The sequence below is a fragment of the Morone saxatilis genome, unplaced genomic scaffold (assembly GCF_004916995.1).
Source record: "Morone saxatilis isolate NCDOM2014 unplaced genomic scaffold, NCSU_SB_2.0 Contig15, whole genome shotgun sequence".
In the NCBI taxonomy this organism is placed as follows: Eukaryota; Metazoa; Chordata; class Actinopteri; family Moronidae; genus Morone; species Morone saxatilis.
The window spans coordinates 12,656,177-12,672,872 of NW_023339707.1; the positions used below are offsets into that span (position 1 = coordinate 12,656,177).

Here is a 16,696-nt window from a genome sequence, read left to right on the forward strand (position 1 = left end):
CCCTCCCTCCCTCCCTCCACCTCTCCCTCCATCACTTTTTGTCTGTGTGAGTGAGCATGCAGAGTGATCCAGGGGAGTTAATTACAGTGGGTGCCTGTTAGGCTGGAACAAAAACCCTGCACAGACAGCATAACTCGGGCAGCAGAAACCAGACTGGTTCAACCCAGTCATCCCAGACTGGTCCAGCTCAAATCAGCTCAGCCAAGCCACACTTACAGGAACTACAAACACTAGAGCTCAGGTCTGCAGTACTGAGAGTTGTCATGATAATGATTGCCGCCTTAAATATTTGATGTTTGATTTAACATGTATTGTTACAGAGGCTTTTGGATTTATGTCTGCAGATAAATGGCAGCTCAGGGCCTTGCCTGCTGCAAACACCATGACATGATTCTGAGTAAAAAGGCTTATCCTTACTAAGGCCATTAGAGAACTTGGACTTTGACACGATTAAGAGTAACATTTACATTATAGTTCAGCGTGCAAGCCTGTTCACCTATATACACCTGAGATCCCCAGTTCAGTAGCTGGCATCATGATTATTGAGCCATTCACAAGGTTGAGATATCATCTGCCTCATGTTTGGAAAAAAAAAAATCTTTTAATAAAAGCAGTCAATGCAGGCTCTGATGTAGATGTAGATGATGAACAATGTTATGTGAAAACTAATATTTATTCATTTTGATTATGTTTTAAAATTAAATTGTGTTTATTCTGGACACAATTCTCTGGGTCATTGTATCAAATAGCAACAGCAAAAGGGAGGAGTTTACCTTGGTTGTTGCTGATTATCAAAGACCAGTTGTGTTAGTCAAGGTAAAGCAAAGACAGACTATTGATGGGTGACTAAAATTAGGAGAGGCAAAATCAAATGGGCTACAGCTGAACTGACTAGACCGGGATGGAATCGATCCAACCAGTCTGACCTGACGCATGCTCAACTAGGCCACTGACAGTTGGCAAGTGTCCCTCAGGCTGTGTCCACATTACCTAACCGGCAACCAGAGATTCAATTGCTATTGGATGTTTGAGACATTACCACATAGCACTGGTAGTATGTATAGCCTAATTAGAATTCAATAAATGTGAAGCACTTATGATCAAATTATTATGACATGATTATTATATGTTAAAGCATATTACAAAAAAGAGTGCCACAAAAGGGAAGCCTCTGAGTATTTACACTATAAAATGAGAGGTTTCTTGGCTTTAACATAACCGAGATGTTGTGTATCTTCGATGCAAGTGAATGTTTCCATTTGACCAGCTAGACTTCACTGAAGTTGCCCTTGCAACTGCAAAACGCAGGTACCGTAGCTTTAAAACATCGAGATATGAAGATCTCATGCTAACAAGTGGTCACCTAAAAAGAAATGGCTAGTGCAGTGCATTGGCTAAAGGGTCTCTGAAGGTTAGTGAACTTGGCCTACTGGCCACAGGTTCTAATCCAGCGTGACGGCCAGCCCTTTTCCAGCAATCTATTTTGTCAGTCTGAGCTGTTGTAGTTTACAGTAATCTAATCCTAGCCACCCGCCACCTCAGATTTTTTTCCATACTGCAGGGCCATACACACTACATACATACTCCTCATAAAAATGTACAAATACTAACCTACAGCAAGAAAAATTCTTCTCTATTTGTCGATAGTGCCCTTAACCAGCCCTGTTTTTCAAACCGCTACTTCAGACAAGAGTGTGACTAGGAAAGCCAGTTCGTCTTCTATGTATGTATGTATGATATCTGATACTCATGCAGTGTTTGCCAAAATAGATGTTTTAGGACTCACATGTTTTGGCATTCATGACCCCATCATCTTACCTTCTACCAAATGTGCCTTGTAAGCCATATCCTGTACATTTCCTGTTTTATGAGGCTACTTAACCTGCAGCTTGACCTTCTGCTCTACCAGATGTCGGATCCAAAAAAATCTCTATCTAACTGTAGGTCCTACTCTGTTTACCGAGTTATAGTATTTAGGCCCCTGTCATGGAGGCACCATGTGACAAGAATATTATATGACCAAGCTGGTGTGGACAAAATAACAGGAACAAAGTATTATTATTATTACAATTATTCTGCAATAAATAGTACATTTGTAATACATTTCTAATGTTCAGTATTTACGGCTGTATCAAAAGGGTTTCCTGACTTTGTAAGGTGATCCTGTTTGTCCACCTTTTGTTGCTAAAATAAGAGTAAAATCAATCCCTATAGTGCAGTCTGATATAACAATACAGCAAACAACAGTCTCAAAAACTGCCATAGAGCTGAAACAACATACCTCTGACACAATCTTAACAAAAATGTAACATTAAAATCTTCTTGAATTGCATTATATTTTCTGGTGTTCTTGTTCATTTCATTCATAAAAACGTATAGCTTATAGGATACATACAGAGTAAAAAAACAGCGCCTTGTAGCTGCCTTGTTTACAGTCTAAGGTATTTCGTTAGGATAACTGCCCCCAGAAGTCCAAGATACAGCCTTTTGGCATTTACATACACATATAACCACATACGCATATGTATGTATGATATTTGCAAATTATTATATTTATTCTCTCTTACTGTGTGTTGAAAAGTGAGAGTATTTACTTCATGAGGTTGCAGAACTGGAGAACAGGCAGGCTTATTAACAGGAACAAAGAACCGACCAGTCACATTAGGGCTGTGTCATGGTCTCCTGAGCTGCCCTTTGTCTCCCTCACTTTCTGTCTGTTTGTTTCTGTTGCTTCCCCGTTTCCATCTGATGGTTAAGAGACTGTTCTTCTGTGCCACTTTGTTTGTCAGATCAGTTTTTGTAAGCTGCTGTTCTATAGCATACAATTCCAGATTATTACCATCATTTTCAATAGTTTATTAAGTAGTATTCACTTCTGTTTATCATATAGGTCGATATGAGTGACACATCCTAAATGCAGTAATTGTATCTGGGTGTGTTAAACAGTCTTGGTAATGGGAAGAGGACCTAAAATAAGTGACACATTTTCTACAGATCTTTTTGTTGTTGTTGTGCCTCTGTTTGTGTGAATATGGGAGTGTTTGGGCGTGTGTGAGTAGCTATGTGGATGGAGAGTAGTTCTGTGTGTGCCTGTCTAGACACAATCTCACTGACTGAACTCTTGGCGACCTTTGCCGACCCTAAGGCTGTCTGATGCGACACTCGGGGGGGAGACACAATAATCGCTGAGGAGGCAGCAGACAGGGACACACAGGCAAGCACTCTGTCTCACACTGTGCCAGACAGCGAGGCAGAGTGATGCTCTGATGGAGGAGTGAGGCAGAGGACAGAGGCATCCAAACAGAGGCAGTGCTTCCTGACAAAACAGAGCACATCAGAAAGAAGGCACATGTTCATATGCGTAGAGGAACTGTAAGCATGGCTAGACACACCTGATCATGGTCAGGTACACACACACAATTGCCAGGGCATGCAAACACACAACAAAATGAGGTAGTTGGTGTTAAAGGAATGAGAGCATGAGGGTGGACCTAGGCTTGGCATTTTATTCTTAGCCATAATAGTGCAACGAGGAGCAGCCTTTTTGTTGATGCTACTTCCCTGTCGAGAGGGGAGGGGTGGAGGGATTGCCTTCACCAGTACTTCCAGAAAAGGACACTGAACCAGTATAGACACAGAGAGCAAAAGATATATGTAAAGATGAAACACAGACACGGGGAAAGAAAAGCTGAGGCACGCAATAAAGAAATAGGGACAGAGAAACTGTGTTACATGAAAATATGTTTATTTGCATCCAAAACATTTGCAGCACACCGCCTCCATTTGAGGAGCTTTGTGTAGAGCAAAAAGCTTAATATCAATGGAATCGATCAGTGGAAAGCCAGTGTTATGATGACTTCTATTTATAGTGAGGACTGTTTGTGACACAACGTCTGCCATCCGACTCCCTCACAGATATTGAGTCAAACACACTGTTTTGTTTTCTGTTGGTTTTGTATTTACATAAATGGTTTAAGGTTGCCTGTTGTTAGATACAGTACAGAGATATGGCAATGAAGTGTATTTTCGTTTACATTTTTTCAGTACCATCAAATAATGCCCATGAACAGCAGGACGCAAGGTCAACAAAGGTCGAAAGACGACGGACCTGAGATGCTTTGTTATTTGTACACATGGATATAGCACACAACAACAGTTGCTTGTGACAAGTCTAAAAATATGCACTGTCTTAGTGGGGCTAGTCAGGATTTACTCCAGTGTAAAATGCTTTGACTGTGAGCATTGTGTTTGATTCTTCAATATTATATCACCATCACACCATTTGCATTTATTAAAACAATTTCCTATTGACTTGATATTCAGAGAATTTAAAATAATGTGTATTTTCTGTCTGAATACAGCATATGTCATTAGTGAGGGCACCAAGGGTTTTAGAAAATAGAAGAAACAGAGGAATACATAAGAATACACAAGTAATAAAAGACATAATAGAAGACAAAATACAATAATTATTTTCTTAATTTGAGGACAGAGCACCTGCACTGCATTACATGTATGAGTCTTAGGTTTTATAAATAACCTATGCACCAGTGTTTAACAGAGGTATTAGTCAGTGGCTGTCTATGTTCCTGTGGGATGCTGCCTGTTTCAGTGGATTTCTCCCGCGTCCATTCTGTCCGCCATACTGGGGATGTGTGGCAGGTGCAGTACAAATGTGTTTTATAAAGCTACAGCTTGGGTGTTGTCTCAACACTGCAGCACCTCTGTGTTGCTAGTACCATCTAGTGGCAGTAGGTGTTAGTGAGCAGTCATGGGTGTGTAGTGTCAGGTAGCCTCATGATGTTTTGGGGCTCTAAAGAAAATTGTGTGACAGCATTTTTGGATTGCTTATGGAAGTGAATGAAGCAGTGTTTGCCAGCCAGTATACAGGAAAGGCTCTCTACAGCTAATTTGTTCACATTCATGCCATATAACTTACTGTGTACCTCTCACCTCAGGACCGCAAGCTGACCAAGGCGGAGCAGCAACGCTTTAAGGAGGAGGCCGAGATGCTGAAGGGGCTTCAGCACCCCAACATCGTCCGCTTCTATGATTCCTGGGAGTCTGTGCTGCGTGGCAAGAAGTGCATCGTACTGGTCACTGAACTCATGACTTCGGGAACACTCAAAACGTTAGCACAACATTTTTATATCTTTCATTCTTCACTCAATGACAAATCACTATTGTTACATCATTTACTTTTTAAATTTAAAATGTTATTTTAATTAAATGCTCTGTACTGCAAATAGTTAAATAGTAGGAACAGCAACGCTGATATATAGCATGCATCATTATTTACATGTCTATGAAAGGTCTAGAAAATGTAATGTAGTTTCTCTGACTGATGTCATCTGCAGCAGTGTTAATTTTAGCTTCAGTACAAACAAAATAGCTGTAAACGTGCCTTCATCGTTAGCAAATATCGACACATGGCTCCATTGTTCAGTAAATATTTGGCAGTGCTGCTCAGTCTCACAAAAAAATAACATGGCTCAAAGCTTAAGCAAGGAATACTGGTGGGAGATTTCCATTTCAGTTGCTGTATGTACATGGAAGAAAACATTTTGATTAATAGAGTTTATAATTACCGCAAAACACTTATCTTGGCGAAAATGAATCTAATCAAACTAATTTCATTATGTATAATCTCAAATTTAGAATGATTCAACTGAAGTTGCATGTACCATTATCATGACATGATGATGATCTAGCATCAGCGTGGTTGATTATAGTATTTTTTACTCTCTGCAGTTACCTGAAGCGCTTTAAGGTCATGAAACCCAAGGTCCTGAGGAGTTGGTGTAGGCAAATCCTGAAGGGCCTTCACTTCCTTCACACCAGGACTCCTCCAATAGTCCACCGGGATCTGAAGTGTGACAACATCTTCATAACAGGCCCCACGGGCTCAGTCAAGATAGGTGACCTGGGACTGGCCACTCTTATGCGGACCTCCTTTGCGAAGAGTGTCATAGGTAGGCTACATAAGTAGACCAGCTACTTTCGAGAACAGTACCGCGTAGTACCTACATCAGCAAACTGAGTCCTCTTTTCTTTGCATTAAGCACTGTTCAGATTTTTACAGAGGGCTATAGATCATTATTGACAGAGTTGCTCTAAAATCCATATGGGCAGCACTTAAGGTAAACAGAGACCACTGATGAGATGTTGGCTTTGCGTGCCTGTTTAATCAATGCATTGTGAGTACTATTTAGCTCAATAAAGTTTAACCCAGGAAGCAAGAGCAATGACCAGGAAGATTGTTATTAGAGTTTGAATTGAATTTCAATTCTTCCATTGACTTTGGGGCATTAGTGCTCTGTGAACAGTGTTATGTGACAGTAAACAAAAATTATAAACATTAAAAGTGGTGAAATAGTATTTTAGCAGTTCTGCTTTTATCTGGTTCTAATAGGAACCCCGGAGTTCATGGCTCCAGAGATGTATGAGGAGCACTATGATGAGTCTGTGGATGTCTACGCCTTTGGGATGTGCATGCTGGAGATGGCCACTTCAGAATACCCCTACTCTGAGTGCCAAAATGCTGCCCAGATCTATCGCAAAGTCACAAGCGTGAGTTTCTTCGACTACATTACTCAGCACATTTGTGGTGATGAAATGTGTACACCTTAGGATTTGGTAGTTATTTTAAATGCAACCCCATCTATCTGGCTCCATGGTGAAAATGTTGTCAGTGATTATATAAAATATCCTAAAACCTAATTCCATAATTCCTATTTATCTTTATGCAGGGTATAAAGCCAGCCAGCTTTGATAAGGTGAATGACCCAGAAATCAAAGAGATCATTGAAGGCTGCATCCGTCAGAACAAGAGCCAGAGGTGAGCAGGTTTTACTTTCATAACATCACATGCTGACTGGTCTCATGCAGAATTCCTGATCGGCAATTATAAAACATTCTGATGCCTGTTTCACCATCCTTGCTCCTTTCGTTGTTGTTCCCTTGACAGACTCTCCATCAGAGACCTCCTCAACCATGCATTCTTCGGGGAGGACACAGGGGTCCGGGTGGAGCTGGCAGAAGAGGACACAGGCATCCAGGACTGCCTGGCTCTCCGGATTTGGGTTGAAGAGCCGAAAAAGCTAAAAGGGAAGCACAAAGACAATGAGGCCATCGAGTTCAGCTATGACCTGGAGAATGATAGTGCTGAGGAAGTGGCTCTAGAGATGGTGAGGACACAAGGACAATTCTGATTAGTAGAAACAGCGTTTATGAGTGTCCAGTGTGGGATAGGGTAGACTGGGAAAAAGGTTTTATGCTTTGAAAGAGGGTCAGGTGAGGAAAATCCTTCAGCTCATTTATCAGCCATTTCAAAGCACCTCCTGCTGACCTAGATTCCGTCAGCCTACTTTTAGACGTTAATAAGTCTCTCTCTCTCTCTCTCCCTCTCTCTCTCGCCCACCCTCCCTCCTTCCCACCCTTTCAGGTGAAGTCAGGATTCTTCCATGAGAGTGATGCCAAGGTGGTGGGAAAATCCATCCGGGATCGGGTAAATCTGATCAAAAAGTCACGGGAGCGTCGACAGCAGCAGCTCCTTCAGCAGCAGCAGGGCTTTGAAGAAAGAAGAGACTCCACTCTCACCTCCTACACCTTTTCTCATCCATCCTGCCCGTCCTCACTGGGGCCAGGGGCAGCTGGACAGACAGGAGTAGGAGGAGGAGTGGGAGGAGGAGGAGTGGGAGGAGGAGGAGTGGGAGGAGGAGGAATGGGAGGAGGAGGAGGTGTAGGAGGAGGAGGAGGAGGAGTAGGAGGGGGTCAAGAGTCTGAGGAGCTGCCTGAAGTGGACCAGCATGTCAGGCAGCAACATATTTTCAGTGGGACAACCCTTAGTCTGCCAGGTAGAGTATGAACATTTATGGTATAGTTGAGCTGATAATTGACATTGTAAAATACCTGGTAAATAATATTATTCTTTTTTTCATCTTCATTTTTTTAATTGTCTTTCACTCAAAAGGCGAGAGCATTGGGTCGGCCAGCTGTGAATCCTATGCAAGTGGACAAAGCCAAGCATACTCTCAGCAAGGGGAATCATACACTCACTCCCAGACTACTTTCCCCCCTACGGCATCTGTATGTCTATGCATTGTTTTCACTTTATTCATAAAATACACCAAACTAGTTGATTAATCATTGTTTAAAACTGTAATGATAAATCAAATTAATTATTTTCTTGCACTACAGAGCACTGGCGCATTGGCTCATCCTCAAATGGTCTCCATTGGAGAGAGTGGAGGGGTTCCAAATGTGCCTATTGGCCAGAGTGTTAGTATGTCCAGCATGTCCATAGGCCACAGTGGAGGGGGACCCGTGGGTCAGACTTTTCTTCAGTCCAGTACCATGGTTCCACAGGTATCAGCAAGTGTCCCTCAACAATATTTTCAGGTGAAAAGGGTGATGATACTAATTTGTATTAAAATGGAAGCCATATTTACACTGGAGCTACAACATTTAGCATTGTTGTTAATGGAAGTAAAGTTGTGGTTCCATTACTCTGTCACATTTTGTTTTTTTTCCCCTCAAATAACTTTTTACCCAACCACAAATAATCCTCATAATCCTGTGAGATTGACAATCTGACTGTATGCTGTACAGGGTTTCCCCCAGGAAATTAGTTAGCAGAGGTGGTGAAATTGTCTAATAGCCTCTCATTAAATGTACTGTATAACCCTGCTGTGTGAATTGTACCTCTGTTCTTTTCACCTGATGGTTAATGTTTTACTTCAATTTACTTTTTCTAATTTTAGCTGATCAGTGTGTATTTCCGGTGAGGCAGCCCACTTCAGCTACAAAACACTGTGGGAAACCCTGTTGTTTAAAATTAAATGTGTTGATAATTGATGCTCCTTGCTAAAGCTTATTCTTACCTAATTTTTCTACTGCTTTCTTTTTCCTTTTCTTTCAACACCAATCATCATTCTGTCATTATCACTGAGTAGTCACAAACATTCCCATCAGATGCATTTCAAACTGCCACACCCCATGGGTCAATGGCCCCCTCACAGTCATACATACCCCCTGTTTCCCCACAAGCACCCATTAATGTTCTCACTACATCCATGTCAGTCAGTGATCCTGCTGGACTAGCGGGGACCATTGTGCCCCTCGCTCAGCAGACCCAACCCCCTGCCACTCCCATGCAGCTGACTGACATCATTCCCCAGACAGCACCCCAGCAAACACAGCCTGTCATGATCCCTCAGCAGACTATTGTCCAACAACAACAGATAGGGATGGATCCCCAGACCTCCACCCTTCAGCAGCAGCAGCAACAGCAAATGGAGGCCCAGGCCACTCTGCTCGAACAACAAGTTGGTACCACTCAGCCACCAACGGAGCATCATCTACAAAACCTTCAAACTTCAGCTGTCCAGAAACATCAACATGAGCCTCAGCAGCAGATCTATGTACAGCAGCCTGTTCCTCCTGTCCACACAATTCCTCAGCAGCAAGTATTACCTACACAAACAGGTATGGAGCAGCGAGCTATGTCATTACCACAGCCAGGGGAACAACCTCAGACTTATAAACAGCAACCAACAGGGGATCCTCGTGAGCAGACCATGATACAACCACAACAACTGCAGCAACAGCTTCAGCAACAGCAAACTCTGCTACAACAGCAACAGCAACAAGCTTTACTGCTTGAACAACGTCAGACGTACGTCCAGCAACAGGTTGATCAACAGCAACAAACAGCGTTGCTTCAACAGCAGCAACAACAACAGGCCCAATTAAATCAGTTTCAACTGGAGCAGCAGCAAGCACTCATACACAAGCAATTGTTGGATCAACAACAGCAGCAAGCTCTCATTCAACAGCAAGAGCAGCAACAACAACAACCACAACAGTCGCTTTTACAACACCAGTTAGAGCAGCAACAACAACAGCCGACTTTACAGCAACAGCAGCAGAGCCAGTTATATCAACAAATTGGACAACCCCAAGCTGGAACACAAAAAGAACCAGAGAAGCAACAACAAAGTGGACAACAGCAGCAACAGATTGTATTGCAGCAGCAGCCTCAGCAGACTCAACAGCAAACGGAACAACAATTGCAGCAGCAAGCCATACTCCGACAAATAGAACAACAACAGCAACAAGCACTAATACAACAGCATCTGCAACAGCAGGCTATTTTACAACAGCACCAGCTACAACAGAAAGCTCAGCTACAGCAACAGCAACAAGAGCAGCAACAGGTACAACTCATGCAGCAGATAGAGCAGCAACAGCAAGCTCTGTTGCAGCAACAGTTAGAACAACAGCGTCAGCAACAAGTCCTGTTGCAACAACAACAAGCAGAGAGATTACAGCAACAAGCTCTGTTACAGAAACAGATTCAAGAGCAGCAGCAACAAGCAGCCATCCTTCAGCTTCAGAAAACTGAGAAACAAGAAGCTGTGCCTATTCCACAAAGTAACAGTGAGCAGCAGATTCAGCCGCAAACAAGTGATATACAGCATGTGTGTATCCCACAGCTAAACACTACCCAGCTTGCACCTCATACCACTCTCACACAGCAGCAAGTGATAGAGCAACAACAGCACGCAGCATTGATCCAGCAGCAGCAAGTATTTATTGCCCAGCCGCAGCATCATACCTCAGTAATGGAACCACATATCTCAGTTGGAGCTCCTGCCGGCACTGAGGTGATTCAGCACCAAACTCAAAAAGCCTCACAGGCCCAGGTCCTCATGGCCAATCAGACTACACAGATCCCTGTCCAGACGTCTGCTGTTGTCCCAGCTCAAGTTCTTACCCAGCAAGGACAAAGTGAGGCCCATTCCCAGAACCAGGGTCAGGTCCCAGTCCAATTTATAGCCCAGTCTACAGTCCAAGCACCTCAAGCTATGACTGAGGCCCAAGCGACTCTTCCAGCAGCAATGATCCAGGGACAGACCCACGTCATCCAGACCCAGCAAATTCCTTTACAGCCTAGTTATGCAGGACCTGCCACTCACACACAGAGCCAGGTAACTGCTCAGCCATTAATCCAGACTCAGCCTCTGCAACTGACAATTAGTCAGTCCCAGCCACCACATAGCCAGGGCCCAACTGTGGACATTCAGATGATGGGCCAACAAAGCCAAGCTGCTGTCCAGCCTCCAGCTGCAATTGCCTCAATTCCCAGTCAGATCCAACATGAGACTCTTGTTCAGCAAAATTCTCAGATGCCAGGGCTCATGCAGGCCCAGCTCCAGCAACAAACACAAGGCCAGCCACCTATCCAGGTGCATGTTCAGGCTGCTGCCAGCCTGTTGGCACCTCAGTATGTTCCCCAGCCTACCCACCAAGCCATGGTATCTGGACAACAGGATATAACTCATATTATGCAGCAGCAGCAGCAGCAGCAGCAGCAGCAAGACCCACTACTACAGTATCAGCAGATGATTCTGTCTCCTGGCCCAGCTGGAAGTGTTGGAACTACAGCAGATCTTAGTCTCAGTTCTGTAGTTGACCCTGCTAACTTTGTTGCCGCTTCTCATCCTGTGCAGCAGGCTGGACATGCCTATGTTTCGGGCCAAACAACACTACATCCAGTTGTTCAGGCCCAGCAGCAACCCCTAGGAAGCACTGCTGACCCTTCAGTCATTCAGCCCATCTCCCAGCCTACTATTCCTACTGGCCAATACCAGCAACAGCTACAGAATCTTTCTCAAGTGTATCAACCACTAGCTTCACAGGCCCAGTTACTGGCACAGCCCATCCCAACTACCATCCAGCAACCACTTCCTCCAAAGCAGGCTACGATACCCCTCGATGAGAGTCAGCTGCCCCCGCAGGGTCCACCTGCTTCACATCTGGTGACCCATTCCGCTGCACAGATAGTCCCCAGTAATGTGGCCGGGCCTCAGTCCCAGAACAAGACCCAGCCCCGGTATAGTCATCTAGTGGCAGGCGCCCCTTCGTCTCCGCAGCACCAAGCCAAGCAGATGCTGCCAGCTCACACACACACACAAACCAGCATTCAGGCCCAAACACACTCCCAAACACAGACACACGTTCAGACACAAGCTCATTCTCACACTCAGACACACACTGAGACACCTGTTGCTGAACAGCCTATCCTGCCCCATGCTGTCTTTCCTGCACAACAGATGCCCCTCAGCCCCTCTCATACCTCATGTCCCCCAACATCACTACCATCTCTTCCATCCCTACCATCCCACCCTTCTGCTGCTGCCCCTGCGCCAGAGCTGCCTACATCTCCACCAGCGGCTCAGGTAACCTTACCAGGGCAGGCCGATTTTATACCCACCTCTCCTCCGCCTGTCACTACTCTTCAATCGCTTGATTCTAATGCCCCCAAACTGCCCCAAGCCTCGCTGCAAGACTGTGACCTTTCCCTGCTGGGCATTGCTCAGGTACAGGAAGAATACAAGTTTGCTGTATTAATTAAGAAAACATTTTACTTTGCTGACATACTGGCAGAATGATTGAGAATACTGCTATCTAATTATTTGAAAAAGCTTTGATTGTGCCTTTTTGATTCAAACTAACAAGTTTTAATAGTTTTAATTCTTAAAACATATTGAGAATTGAGTATATTCATGTAACAGTAAATGTGTTATTAAATGTAATAGTATCCATTATTACATCATAGCTTTACTTGCATCTGATGTTGCTAATGTTTTTTTGTGTTTTTTTGTGTTTTTTTTTTCTGTGTGCCTGCGTACTCCTTTTTGTCTGTATTCATATTACTCTACAGGATGGTCCGTACCTGTCAAGCACAGAACGTCATTCTTCGTCAGGGTATGTCTGATATCATTTACTGGCCGATGTTTTCTCTGTTTACTGGTAACAGTACATGGAAGTCATGCAGTATGTCCATCGGTCCAGACAAAAACTACATGAGTACTGTGCTGGGAGATTCTGAACATTTGTTGTGTATTAGTGTTTTTTGTGATCTGATTTCATTCATACCTCAGAAAACTAAGTACAAGAAAATTGCTGAATGCCACAAATTCTCTTCAATCACTTGTATGTGCCATGTTAGAATAAATCTGTGCATGAGGCCCATTGTTTATCCGTATCGCTCATACCTATGGGATGTCTTTCAATATACCTGTATAATGAGAGTGGAAGTCCATAATTTAGACTTAGGTTCATTTTGTTATGAAATACTCAAATGTGAAGGTCATCAATAACTATATAAATTACATGTATACATTTGACATTTAGATAATGTTCTTATTTTCAGTGACTCACAGACTTGTCATTTACGGGACCATGTGTAACAACCCTACTACCTTACCACCCACAGGTCTTTTCCAGCTAATGGAGAAGAAACTCTCCAGCTCTTGGCCAATGGGAAAATTGACAAATTAAAAGCTCAAAGAAGAGCTTCCTGCCAGAGGCCTGAGAAAGTTTCACATCAGTTTCAACTGAGCATGCTCCAGGTGAAAAAGGCATCCTATATAACCACCTATACTGGCAAATTTGTGTAAACCAATAGTTTTTGAAAGTGACAGGTATATAATGTTAATTTGTCTTGTCCTTCCTAGGTGTCTGGCAGTGGGGACAATATGGTGGAATGCCAGTTGGAGACACATAGCAACAAGATGGTGACATTTAAATTTGACATTGAAGGGGATGCACCCGAGGACATAGCAGATTACATGGTAGACTGCTCATGTATTACCATAGTCAGCATTGCTTGCTAGAAAGTAATCATTTAATGTCTTAATACTTGCTGTTTGGTTGCATTTTGTTTGTAGGTCGAGGAGGACTTTGTCCTTGATGTAGAGAAAGAGAAATTTGTTGAGGAACTTAGAGCCATAGTTAAGAAAGCTCATGAAATTCTTCAAACACATTCACTGGTACGTGGTATGGATTTCCATATTTCCATTCAGCACCTTCTATCCTCTCTTTTTTTCTGTTTTTGATGAAATATTGATGAAATTGAATCTTTATTTATTTATTAGACTGGATCAACTGACCAGCTGCATGTGAGCACTCCCACTAGCTCTTCGGGTGAGTTATGAATATATTCTTATCCACAAAAAGTGGCTCTACAAAATAAGAACATTCTGTATGTTCTTAACTTATTATAATTAGTAAAATATCCTTTTTAGTGGACTCAGTGCCCCATTCCTCCCCAGTGGGACGCTGGCGCTTCTTTATCAACCAGACCATCCGCCATAGAGACTCTCTATCCAGCCAGGGAGCAGGCACTCCACCACCCACTTCAGAGATGAGAATACCTCAGTCTCCTAAAATGGAGAAAGGTGAGCTCTACGTCGTGGCTTATTAACATGACTGATTTGGCAGCATAACATCAAACTAACCGTGTGTTCATCTCTGCAGCTGTAGAAAGTGAAGGATCCCAGAGTCTGGAGTCCTTGACTGGAATGACCTCTCCCCCCTGCCCCACCCTTTCTGCAACCTCCCCTCCAGTCTCCACTATTTCAGCCCCTGTCTCCATGGCCCCCTCAGCCACCGCTGCCCTGGCTCCTAACACTGCTGCTTCTGAAAGCATCTCTGCACCAGCCTCCACACTTGAAGCATCTGTCCCTGTCACTGCTTCAGGTGGTCTCGAAATCCTCACCTCAGCTTCTGTTGACCAAATTCCCAGTGCTCCTTCATCCATAGCAATACCTGCTGTTGCTAACCTCCCCGCCTTGTCCACTGCTCCTACTGTTGTGTCCCCTACTCCCACCACCATTCTGCCAGATATGATTACTTCTCCTGGAACCAGTGGTTGCTCCATTGTAGGTCAAAGTATAGGGGATACAGTGATAACCGCTCCAAGGTCATGTGTGCCTGCAGCGGACCAGTCTTCAACTTCTTTTTATTCCTCTCCTCCTGCTGCTGCGGTGATCCCTTCAGCAGTAAGCCAATTTGGCATGGAGCAGCAGCAGACACTCACCCAGGTGGTTAAACCCGCCCCACAACAACCACAGCCACAGCCACAGCCGCAGCCACAGCTACAGGTACAGGTACAGGTACAGCCTCCATTACAGCAGCAGGTACCAGCCGTTCAACAACAACTGCCGGCAGTGCAGCTTAAACAACAGTTACAGCAGGCAACACCACAGCAGCAACTGCAATCACAACATCAAGAACAAATTCAGCTGCAGCAGGAACGAGCACTGCAACAGTCTCTCCAGCAGTTGCAACATCAGCAACTAATGCAGCAACAAATACCACTTCAACAACAGCTGACTGAGGTGCAGGTGCTGCCTCGACCAGGTAATACAGAGTTGTTAAAACAGGCTGTGCCTCTGCAGCAGTTTCCAACCCCAGTGTCCCTACAGCAGACCCAACAACCCCTTCCTCAACAGCAAACACCACAGTATACCCCGCAGTTGCTGCAACAGCCTCAGTTACAGCAGTTACCCCAGCAGGTAATGGCACCCCAAGCTGCTGTGGTGCCCCAACAGCAGGCCCACATTGATCACCAGCAGCAGCAACAGTTAAACCTACAACAGACAATACACTTACAGCAACAGCAAATGGTGCAACAGCAGCTACAGCAGCAGCAACATCAGCTGTTTATGGGTACTGTGGCTTTAAAGCCAGATCAAAGCCAAATGCTGCCCCTGTCGATTAGTCAACAGTTCCTTCAACAGCAGCCACAGCTAAATGTTAGTCCTGTACCACAACAGCAGATTCCACAACAAACCCAAATTCCTGCTGAGCTGTCCCAACAAAATATACAGTCACAGATACAGCTGCAACACATTGAGCAGCAACAAGAGGCGGTTAAAGCCATGGAGACACCCCAGAAACAGCAGAATTTCCCCCTGCAGAAGCAGTCCTCTATACAGATGTCAGAGTCGGAGGTGTCCACAGGAGAGACAAGTGTCACAGAGGACACATGCAGCTACTCTGCCCCTTTTCACCCTTCTTCTGACTCTTCTCTGCCACCTCTCCATCTGGGCTCCACTGATGCCCCCTTACCCGCCCTCTCCCTCACAATGACACCATCACCTGCTCAGCCCTCCTCTGTGGCCGAGTCAGACAGCGAAGGCCCCCCCAAAATTGAATTCGTAGACAACCGCATAAAGACTCTGGATGAAAAGCTGAGGAATTTGTTGTATCAGGAGTATAGCAGTGGGGCAGCGCTGGCTGGGGGACTTGCCTCTGGGCCTACGTCCGCTGCCTCTACATCAGCAGGAGGAGACGAGTCATCTGAGCCACAATCAATCCACCACATGTCTTTCCCCCCACCTATCTCCTCCTCAGATACTTCCCCTCACTCCTCATCCTCCACAACCTCCTCCACCACCTCCCGGTCCTCGTCCACCTCCCCTGACCCGGAGAGGGATCGGGTTGGAGAGGAGGCTTCCTCAGAGGCGCCCAACGTTGCGGAACTGGGCCCAGTGGAGCAACAGCCTGGCCCATCTCTCCCCTCCACCTCTGCCTCGTCCACCCCGCCTACCTCTCTTCTGCCTCCCAATCAGGATGACTCTGCTGGGCCCCAGCGCCCACCTGTACCAGGAGAACCAACCATTCTTGTGAGTGAAGACCACAGATGTGATTTTGAGTACATTCTCTATTCAAATTGTCTTTCACTGTACTAAATTTACATGATTTTACTGTTTATATTTCAGTGTATAGCTGTAATTGTGACTCCACTTAGGTTCTTTTTCAGCTGTCTGTGATATTTGTTATGTTTAAATGTTTGAGTGTCTCTCCGTTTTGAACGTCTCCACTCCATGCAGCCACTCTTAAT

The 16,696-nt window shown here is 44.6% G+C and overlaps 1 protein-coding gene across 2 annotated transcripts in view; it reads left to right on the plus strand.

Annotated features, from left to right (window-relative positions):
* The window catches only part of si:dkey-151g10.3 (serine/threonine-protein kinase WNK1), a 35,340-nt gene that overhangs the window by 11,221 nt on the left and 7,423 nt on the right, over nucleotides 1–16,696 (plus strand). The window contains exons 3-18 of one of the 2 annotated variants that reach the window (XM_035656908.1): nucleotides 4,959–5,131; nucleotides 5,752–5,972; nucleotides 6,413–6,570; nucleotides 6,750–6,838; nucleotides 6,968–7,187; nucleotides 7,445–7,856; nucleotides 7,973–8,088; nucleotides 8,200–8,400; nucleotides 8,955–12,383; nucleotides 12,728–12,771; nucleotides 13,283–13,418; nucleotides 13,524–13,640; nucleotides 13,737–13,838; nucleotides 13,944–13,992; nucleotides 14,094–14,246; nucleotides 14,326–16,478. In XM_035656908.1, the coding sequence (XP_035512801.1) occupies nucleotides 4,959–5,131; nucleotides 5,752–5,972; nucleotides 6,413–6,570; nucleotides 6,750–6,838; nucleotides 6,968–7,187; nucleotides 7,445–7,856; nucleotides 7,973–8,088; nucleotides 8,200–8,400; nucleotides 8,955–12,383; nucleotides 12,728–12,771; nucleotides 13,283–13,418; nucleotides 13,524–13,640; nucleotides 13,737–13,838; nucleotides 13,944–13,992; nucleotides 14,094–14,246; nucleotides 14,326–16,478 (7,773 nt within the window). The remainder of the gene's footprint in view (nucleotides 1–4,958; nucleotides 5,132–5,751; nucleotides 5,973–6,412; nucleotides 6,571–6,749; nucleotides 6,839–6,967; nucleotides 7,188–7,444; nucleotides 7,857–7,972; nucleotides 8,089–8,199; nucleotides 8,401–8,954; nucleotides 12,384–12,727; nucleotides 12,772–13,282; nucleotides 13,419–13,523; nucleotides 13,641–13,736; nucleotides 13,839–13,943; nucleotides 13,993–14,093; nucleotides 14,247–14,325; nucleotides 16,479–16,696) is intronic. The other variant, XM_035656909.1, reaches the window with a different exon arrangement.